Source organism: Eutrigla gurnardus, assembly GCF_963514095.1.
Source record: "Eutrigla gurnardus genome assembly, chromosome: 11".
Taxonomy (NCBI): Eukaryota; Metazoa; Chordata; class Actinopteri; order Perciformes; family Triglidae; genus Eutrigla; species Eutrigla gurnardus.
The window spans coordinates 22,077,127-22,086,617 of NC_139925.1; the positions used below are offsets into that span (position 1 = coordinate 22,077,127).

At 46.5% G+C, this 9,491-nt stretch overlaps 2 protein-coding genes across 2 annotated transcripts; both read right to left on the reverse strand.

The window, feature by feature from the left end:
- Positions 1–47: 47 nt before the first annotated feature.
- cgasa (cyclic GMP-AMP synthase a) lies at positions 48–2,316 on the reverse strand (the record flags this gene model as incomplete). Its single annotated transcript, XM_084020830.1, has 5 exons — positions 48–551; positions 711–810; positions 914–1,171; positions 1,387–1,603; positions 1,696–2,316. 5 exons carry the CDS (start codon positions 2,314–2,316, stop codon positions 221–223), a joined length of 1,527 nt encoding a protein of 508 aa, XP_083876956.1. The 3' UTR covers positions 48–220.
- An 841-nt stretch (positions 2,317–3,157) lies between these two features.
- LOC311021275 (elongation factor 1-alpha 1) lies at positions 3,158–8,235 on the reverse strand. Its single transcript, XM_084021731.1, has 8 exons — positions 8,032–8,235; positions 6,532–6,715; positions 6,277–6,456; positions 5,734–6,030; positions 4,897–5,047; positions 4,474–4,730; positions 4,013–4,247; positions 3,158–3,905 (listed from the first exon to the last, which is right to left on the reverse strand). The coding sequence occupies exons 2-8, from the start codon at positions 6,673–6,675 to the stop codon at positions 3,781–3,783; spliced, it is 1,389 nt and encodes a 462-aa protein (XP_083877857.1). The 5' UTR covers positions 6,676–6,715; positions 8,032–8,235; the 3' UTR covers positions 3,158–3,780.
- Between the last annotated feature and the right edge of the window lie 1,256 nt (positions 8,236–9,491).

Sequence of the window (9,491 nt, forward strand, 5' to 3'; positions counted from 1 at the left end):
AAAAGGTATTCAAAAAAGGTATTTAAAATAAAATCCCAGCAAGACAGTTAGAATGACCAGATGATTTAACTTTTTTATTTTTCCTTCTTTGACCTAATTTGTAGCTCTTCTCATGGAGCTGTGACAAAGTATTAATAAAAACAATATTAAAAAAAAGCTGAAAAGGAAATTACAACCTTTATGAGGCTCATAAGCCAAATACTTGATGATTGTTGTGAAGTCACTTAAAAATAGGAAAGCCCTCGTCACACTCCTCTCTGATACGACGAGCCAGGCTATTGCGCTCCGTCTGGACAGTACTGGAGAGCAGGTTTTGAGTTGGGATGAAGAAGTTGTAGAGTTCACCTTTTTCCAAATGGCCTACGAAGTCGTGCAGAAGTAGCTGAAAACACTGGCTCAGACTCGAGGCCCTCCAACAGCTGTCTTTAGTTCGAGAGCAGCAGGCGTTTAAGAGCGTGGTCTTGGCGTGGTAGGAGCAGAACTTATCAAACGAAGAGTCCTCTTCCTTCAGCAGTCTGAGAAGGTGCTTAAGGAGCTTCAAACAGTCCTTCCTAAGATAAAGGAACAGAGGCTTATGAGTTATTACCTGCAGGACAGTAATTATATGATGATTGTTATTTCCAAACACACAAACAGTGAGATTTTCATTCTAACTCTCCAAAAACAGTGTTGTACTTTCACTTCTGGAATAAGTTTGATCGAATGTTAACCTGCAGCAGCGTTCTCCGCGTTTCTCACAGCACGTCTTCTCCGATCCGTGATTCTTCAGTATGGCCTTCTCAACATGTGAGAACGAAATCCGCCAAGTATCTGCGTTTTACAGAAGAGGGAATATTTAATAGATAGGGAATGTTGAAGCTTCCCTGTCTTCTTGTCTTTGTTCCTGAAATCATAAGCTAAGACTTGGACTTACCCTGGGCAAGGACCCCATTTTGTTCCACCGCACCACTGCCTTCAAATTTTGGGACCAGATAATATGGCATTCGCTTGTATTCCTGCTTTACTTTTGTGCCCAGCCAGCCATCTATTTGAATGCCCTTATTGGTGATAGACGGCCAGCTAGATTTAACCACGATGCTGAGAACAATATCCAGTGAAATGGTTATTTGTTTTACTGTTGTGATCAGGGTCACTGCAGGACAGCCTTTTTTCTTTCTTTCCACCTTCCATTCTGAAAGAACAAATAAGAAAATAGTCTAAAGCAGAGGTCTTCAACGTTTTCAGGCCAAGGACCCCCAAGTCTTATAGGGACCCCTTTTACATATTATATAAAATTGTGTTCCTTATTAAACCGTGCCAAAAATGATGTGTAGTGCAGTATAAAGGTACTTTGTAATGATGTATGTATACCATGCTAAGCCATAAAATTATTCAATAAATACTCGCCTTGAGATTGCTTGACAGATTTCTTTACTTCGTCCCTGAACTCCTTGAGCATTTTACTGGCAGATAAAGTGCCGTTCTCTGTCTCAAATACTTGCAGAGGGTTCTTGCCACGTTTTAATTCCACACTGTAAAAGGCTCCGTCGTCCCCAAATGGATTAATTTTCACTCGGTCAACAGGAATAGGTATCATGACATCAAACTCATCAGGATTAGAAATCTGTGTACACAAAAACATCACAAGGTTTACCACAACAACTGTTGAAAGTACTGTACCACATCTAGTGTTAGTAAGGGGGGACTCGGGCTTACCTTGAGATTCTCATAATAACTTCCAGTCGGTAGTCGTGGTTGTACGTCTTTGAAGCTTTGGGATTTCACTTTCAAATGGTCAATTATAATCTTTACTATTGAATTGATGACTTTTGACGCATCTGACTTTTGGTCCCTTTTAATCTTCAGTTTTTCCAGAGTTGCCTTGAGGATCGAGTCTACTTGGACTTCACGTTTGACTTTTGGTTCAGAAGCCTGTTTGGTGAGCGTTGGTGTCTCTGGCTGTGTCTTTGTCATCTCCTCTGCAGATGTTTCTGTTTTGGCTTTTGTGGTTAGAGAACCCTTTGTGGTGGCCTTAGGTTTCTCTGCGTTGGCTTTTGAGCCTTGTTCAGGAGCCATTGCATTGTCTGCCGGTGAAGTTTGCTGCTTGTTAGTCTCCTCTTTCAAATGTTTTACCGTCTGGCCTTTACGGGTCTTCTGCACAGATGGCTTTTCCTCAGTGGGGTTTGTCTTTTTCTGCGGCGTTGTGGTTCCGTTCTGCTTCTCTTCTTGTTTTATCTCCTCTGGTCTCGTCTTCCCCTTGGCACACTTAGTGTCTGTACTCTTTGCACACTTAGTGTCTGGATTCTGTGCCTTGCGTGGCCTTCCTCTTCCTGCCATGATGGTACAATGGCAGGAATGAACCTGCTCCGTCAGAGTTAAAGTAGAGTTTCCGGAAAGTGTATAAGAACACGCCCCTTTCATTTTCCTGCTAAATGTGTTTCTATGATTGTATTCCCATATTATTCTTATGCCAATAACTCCATCTTGTGGACACAAGTATGTATTGTTAAAATTATTTGATTTTTGTCAGAAGTGTCTTAAAGTCGAGCTGAAATGAAAACCATTTTCGATCAAAACCCTGCTTATATCCAATCCATCAACTGGTACCAACCAATAATATCATGACATCCATCCATTCATCAATCCATCTGGAAGTTTTCACGGCACAGAGCTAGTGAAGGTGGTGAGCTAATCTTTTCAACCATAAAATCTAATTCCAAACGTAATGTCCCACCTGTCTGTCTGTCTGTCTGTCTGTTTCACTCAGTGTGTCACAATACAGCAGAACTCTGGAGACGATGATCCAGCTCGACGTTAAAGCTGGGGTATGTAATGTTGGAAAGCTAGCAAGCGTGTGTGGTCCCCCCCCCCCCCCCCCCCCCCCCTTTCCAAGCTGATTCTTCCGGCATCAGCGAGACGTGAAGGCTGTGCACTCGCGCTTAGGCAGGGAGGGCGGGTGCAGAACTAGACATGAAGGCATCTGATTGTTTTTTTACTCCGACCAATCTGTGCCCCTCGCACCGAAGGGGGAACACTCTCTTGCTAGCTTTCCAACATTACATACCCCAGCTTTAAATGATGTGAAAGTTTGAGGCATCTCTCGCCCCGTCACTTCTCTGCAGCACACTCGGGAAACAAAATGAGGAACAGACCACAGCTCAAACGTTTGGTTGAACATGTTTAATGTTGCAAAGAGGCTTATGCCATCTTACAGTAAGGTGCAGTAGCTTACGCCAATTGAAGCTTCTCAGGTGCAAGTGCAAAGTTAGCGAAACGCCAATGAAAGTGCTTGAAGAATCGACAGTCGGTCTTCTCTGAGTCCCTCGGGAAGGACACGTTTTGGACCATTTAAGAGCTTTTATAGCTTAAACACAACAAATCACAAAGGTCTACTAATCTACTACTTGGAAGAACATCGTTTTACATCTTGCCACAGGCTCCTACAGAGCACCGTGCAGCTGCAAACAAACACTAAAAGCAAGACAACATGTACCATGTAAAGAGAGCGGTGTCGGTGCTCCAGAGAGCAAACAAACATAAACCGTATCAACAGCACACATTTAAAACTACCAGTTTGATATTACACTAAGTCATGGGAACTGGACCACTGAAATGGAGTCAGGCGTGCCGCCTCAAGGACTTCAGATGGGAATGTTGTTCTTTCCTTCGAATGCTTTTGCGATGCATTGTGATGATTAACCAGTCTTTGATTATTACGTTGAAGCAGCCAATTGTCGGATGGAGGTGGATGACCGATGTCCTGCCCTGGGAGACCTTGGGGTCGGCAGAGGAGCACAACATTCATTTGGTCTTCTGAGCCTTCTGGGCGGACTTGGTAACTTTACCAGTGGTGGACACCTTCTTCTCCACGGCCTTGATCACGCCTACGGCCACGGTCTGACGCATGTCACGCACCGCAAAGCGACCTGTGAGGTGAAGACATGAAAGACCTTTCAACTGGTTTCGCCTTTTGATGGGTGGAAAGAAAGTGCTTCGGGAAGCTGTTCAGCTGATCCTCTACGTTGAAACTTACCGAGGGGAGGGTACTCGGAGAAGCTCTCGACACACATCGGCTTGCCGGGGACCATGTCCACGATGGCAGCGTCCCCAGACTTGAGGGATTTGGGGTTGTCCTCCAGCTTCTTGCCAGAACGCCGATCGATCTTTTCCTTGAGCTCCGCAAACTTGCAGGCGATGTGGGCAGTGTGGCAGTCGAGCACAGGAGCGTAACCAGCACTGATCTGGCCGGGGTGGTTCAGGATGATCACCTACAGGGCAAAGAGACAACATGAATGACCACATTTGTACAAACATGACTTCCTTCCTGTCGAAGACGCTCACTGAAAACTCGACAGTCGTTTTTGCTCGGTCAGTCTTAAGTTTGATAGAAATGTTGATTCAAAGAGAACAAATATTCCTCAAGATTATAAATAGTCCTGATGTCATCATGCTCGTGTTTCATTTCTATGAATAGATCTCTTTAGCATCGTCTACCTGAGCAGTGAAGTTGGCGGCCTCCTGCGGCGGGTCGTTCTTGCTGTCTCCAGCCACGTTCCCACGGCGGATGTCCTTGACCGACACGTTCTTGACGTTGAAGCCCACGTTGTCGCCAGGGAGGGCCTCGGTCAGCGCCTCGTGGTGCATCTCCACGGACTTTACCTCCGTGGTCACGTTGACGGGGGCGAAGGTCACCACCATGCCGGGCTTCAGTATGCCCGTTTCCACGCGGCCCACGGGAACCGTTCCAATACCTGCGAAGAAGTTCAGCCAAGACGACGGTCAATGACGGACATTAAAGGGAGCGTTGATGCACTTCAGACCTACACTGTTCAGATGAATCACGCTGACCAGGAGCCATGTTTGGAGAGTCTCTGTCACAGTAACACTAGCCCCCGTTATATAGTTCATGCTACGTGCCTCCTATCTTGTAGACGTCCTGCAGAGGCAGACGCAGAGGTTTGTCTGTTGGACGGGTGGGGGGCTGGATGCCATCCAGAGCCTCCAGTAGTGTGGTCCCTGATGCATTGCCTTCTTTCCTATTGATCTTCCACCCCTTAAACCATGTCATCTAGAGACAAGAAGATAATGTTCTACATTATACATCTTATACAATTATTGCCAGTTAAGAGCATTTAAGCTTGTGGTCACAGTAGAAGAGAGCAACTGATCAGATTTTAGGTGACTCCATTGTCTCAATCTTGTAACTAAAGTGAGTAAATATAATATTCATAAGCCTGTCATTGAATGATATATGGAAAAGGAAAAAAATAGTTCCTTAGTATTTTTCTTTCAAAATCCCAATTTTTTCTTCCAATAAACAAAATATGACGCGTGCTTACATCGGCTATTACCGACCAATAATATCATGACATCATGATGGTCATGATCCAATCAAATTCCACCCAACATCATGTCCAGCCTGCCGATCCTGTTTCAGTGGAAACGCGTCACAGCTCGACTTTAAATCCCCCCGGGGTTTTGCTGCTACAGCTACTTGGGCTGGTGTCATCTGTAGCTTATGGTGGCTAATATTAGCAAACCTAAACTGGATATTATGGCTCTTCTAAACCCTTGTCGTTCCATAGTGCTATGTTAAACACGGCCAAGGCACTTTTCAACGTTTCCGCTGCTCTGATCCGGACAGATGCAGCAACTGATGATTGTTGTCTTGCAAATCAGTATTCAAATGCAAGGCTTTGTTCGTCTAATTCCTTCTCAAAGCATTTGCATGACTATTATTGGCGTTGTACGTACGTTGGGGCTGGGCTCAAGCATGTTGTCTCCGTTCCATCCTGAAATGGGCACGAAGGCGACGGTGTCCGGATTGTAGCCAATCTTCTTGATGTAGGTGCTCACTTCCTTCACGATTTCCTCGTAGCGCTTCTGGCTGTAGTTGGGCTCGGTGGAGTCCATCTTGTTGACACCCACGATGAGCTGCTTCACCCCCAGGGTGTAGGCCAGGAGGGCGTGCTCGCGGGTCTGTCCGTTCTTGGAGATGCCGGCCTCGAACTCTCCCACGCCCGCCGCCACGATCAGCACGGCGCAGTCTGCCTGGAGATGCAGGAAATGACACGTTGATACGACGGCAGCTTTACAGCAATATGAATGACTTTTCAACAGGAACCTGTTGATTTAGCTACTTATTGGATGCTGTGCATTAGGACTTTTGTGCTTGCATCATGTTATTTATAAAAGGCACTACAAGTCACTATAGATGGTTAATCAGAGGGACAGAGGCTGAGAAAAGGAGGCTACTACTTTGCACACAGAATGGCTGGGCATCCTCCCGTTACAGACCTGGGAGGTCCCTGTGATCATGTTCTTGATGAAGTCCCTGTGACCCGGGGCATCGATGATGGTCACGTAGTACTTGCTGGTTTCAAACTTCCACAGGGAGATGTCGATGGTAATGCCACGCTCCCGTTCCGCCTTCAGCTTGTCCAGCACCCAGGCGTACTTGAACGACCCCTTCCCCATCTGAGGAATAAGTCATACATAGTGATTCGTTCATAGAGACTTCAGTTGATCCCAAGGAGGCCTGCATCTCCTCACCTCGGCCGCTTCCTTCTCAAACTTCTCGATGGTCCTCTTGTCGATGCCGCCGCACTTGTAGATGAGGTGGCCCGTGGTGGTGGACTTGCCGGAGTCGACGTGGCCGATCACGACGATGTTGATGTGGAGTTTCTCCTTTCCCATGGTGACCGGAGCTGGCTGGAGGGACGGGGCGGTCTGTCAGCTAGAACCAGTGTTACATTACAGTCAGGTGGATGGAAACACAAACCTTTCATGCACTACTTATTAATGGATATATCAAAAGGTTTTGAGTGAGCAGGGGTGGGAGAAAAAACAAATGACAGTCTGTTACTGTTGGAGAAGCTGGAGTGTTTTGGTAATTTAAAACTGTGGGATTGAATGAGCTTTCAAAGATCACAGGCCAGCGTTTGGGCAATTGCGTTGCAGCGTGCGACAGATAAAAACACTCTTGAAGAGCTGAGCTTCCCCAAGTGAGTGAGGCAGCTGCACAAGCAGGGAGACGCTTCATTAGTCCATCAGCCCTTTAAACAAGCCGACTGTGTTGTCTGCTCAGCCCTGGTGATGTTTTCTGAAACAGTGTGTCTCAGAGGATTAGGGATGGTATCAATGGCCACTGAACTGCGCCAAGTCCCAAAACCCCTGTGCCCCTCCTACCCCCCCCCCCCCCCCATCCATCCATCCATCCATCCATCCATCCCTCCATCCCTCCCTCCCTCCCTCCATGCCTCTCCTCTTTCACCTCCAGCTTCGCCGCTCCACTCTGCTGAGCAGCAACACATCAAAACAACGAGCCTCTAATGTTTCGCAGCATCGTCCTCCTCTCAGACTTCCTATGTCCCAAAGCCAGAATCCACCATTTTGTCAGGTCCTGTCCTCTCGACAGTGGAGCAGCCATTTCTCAGACTCTGCAGTGCTCTGCACACAGGTCCATGCAGAGGGAAAGTAAACAATGTGGTTCACTGTGCAGCAGTGCTGTGGTGAAGTGAGTCCTCCTGTAAACCAGCCTCCAGAGGAGTTATTTGATCTAGTTGCAGCAGGTAGGAAGGTCAGCTATCTGACTGCAGCAACAATCCTCAAATGTTATTGGCCGGACTAGTTCAGGAGTTTAGATCCATGTCAACATGTAAACATGGATCTAAACTCATGAACTCATCCCTCGCGTATAACGTCACGACAGCTGCCGCATTGCGCGTTAATGTTAAAAAGATGATCAAACAGCGGACTATACCCCCCCCCCCCAAATAATAAAAAAAAAACAGCGCAGCTACTGCGATGCATTTAATGTCTGGTGGATTTGGGGGAAATATCAACCTTCCGCCATGTTCCATCCTGGATGCGTACTAAGTACCAGCCGCCTGCCCTCCTTTCCTGCATCACAACAACAACACCACCACCCCCCCAACACACTGGCCGCGAGTTCGTTTTCATGCAACAACAATAACAACAACAGCAGCAGCAACGACAACAACAACAACATCATGTCCCCGCCGTGCAGATTGTCACGTATCCGTGTCGTACCTGAGTGCTGGCCGGTGTCAGTTTGGGTGCAGGACCGGAGAGGCTGAGGAGAGACGCTGATCCGCTTTTAGCGCACAGGACAGGCGGGGGTGTTGCGTAATTGCGCGCACCCGCTGTTGTAACCTAGAGCATCACAACAAGGGAGAAGTTAGTTCACCAGAGGACGGTCTGGAGCAGCGCGACACGTGTCCGCGCATCACTTTGTAAACAAAGCACCCGAGAGGAGCGAAGCGCTCCAGCAGACCTCATGAAAGTAGGTCCCTAGAGATCAGTCCTCTCACCTGCGTTGCGTCGATGGTGTCTACGATGGGGGAATTTGAAGTCACGTGGTGAACAAACGGCGAGAGCGGCGCCCGTCGCGCGCAGCAGGTGCCGCTCACCTTCCCAGACGCGGACTAGTTGGATTAAAATGAACCCCGATGAGCGGAACTTCTGTCCAGCGCGTCTGTGTGCCAGTTATCTGGAGACGCAGGGGGAAAAACCTCCGCGTGGACGTGTCACGAGGAAGCCTTCTCTGACGATTTTACTATATTTGAAATAACGTGTTTCCACACGGTATTGTATCGTTTCAAGGATTTCAGAGATGCATTCAGGGAGATCATGGTTTTCCCAGTAGCAGCGGCGTAATTATAGACAGTTCAGGGACAGTTCACCTGGGGAAAGGGGGAGGGGAGGAGCTCATCCCTGCAGCAGTACTATGTTGCCAACTTGGAAATAGATCTGGGTTCAAAGAAGAACTCGCACTACCTTAAAAAGGTAGACATTTTCTATACGTTACCTTGACAAGGCAACAACATAATTTAGTAAATAGTCAGTAGGAATCTATAACAACATTGCATACTTATTTAGCATGCAGAGACTTCAAGTAGTAGTTTATAATGATCAGATTAAGTGAAATGTTTGTGGCTGCAGGAGTCAGTACTACAGTAGTTTTAAGAAATATCACTGATAATTAAATCTGCTTGGGCATCTAAAACACCCAGTCTAGTACTGCTTTTGTATACAATTTATTATATGTAATGAAGTTTCTCTCTCTACAAAAAACACGATTTGATTAAAGGAATAATGTCTTATTTTCTACATTTGTCATATACAGATATGCAATGATGATTTCTGGGTAATATGTGTATATTTTGTAGTGTCATGTCATTATTAGACCATGATTGTGTTTGCTTTACAACTATCCACTGAGCACCAGACGTCCCGTCAACCTCTCTGTGCTTTAGCTAGAGACCAAGATGGATCAGGCTACATCCAGCCTGGATTTACACTTTATTTGAAAACATCATTAAAAACGCATAAGTTGTTGAAACAGGAAGCCTAGGATCCCTGTGAGTGCTGTAGATGAGTTCAGTAGCTAAAGGATGAAGAGGGAAACCTGCCTAATGTCTTTTTCACCACATTTAACGAAGTCATTAGAATCGCAATAAAGGAACGCACATAGTCCATTAAGTTGGCTG

Coding starts and splice junctions, on each gene's coding strand:
- LOC311021275 (XM_084021731.1), bottom strand. CDS start 6,675: ATGGGAAAGGAGAAACTCCACATCAACATCGTCGTGATCGGCCACGTC. Junction 6,031..6,276: donor TGATCACAGGGACCTCCCAG/GTCTGTAACGGG, acceptor CTGCATCTCCAG/GCAGACTGCGCCGTGCTGAT. Junction 4,248..4,473: donor CCGCCAACTTCACTGCTCAG/GTAGACGATGCT, acceptor TTTGCCCTGTAG/GTGATCATCCTGAACCACCC.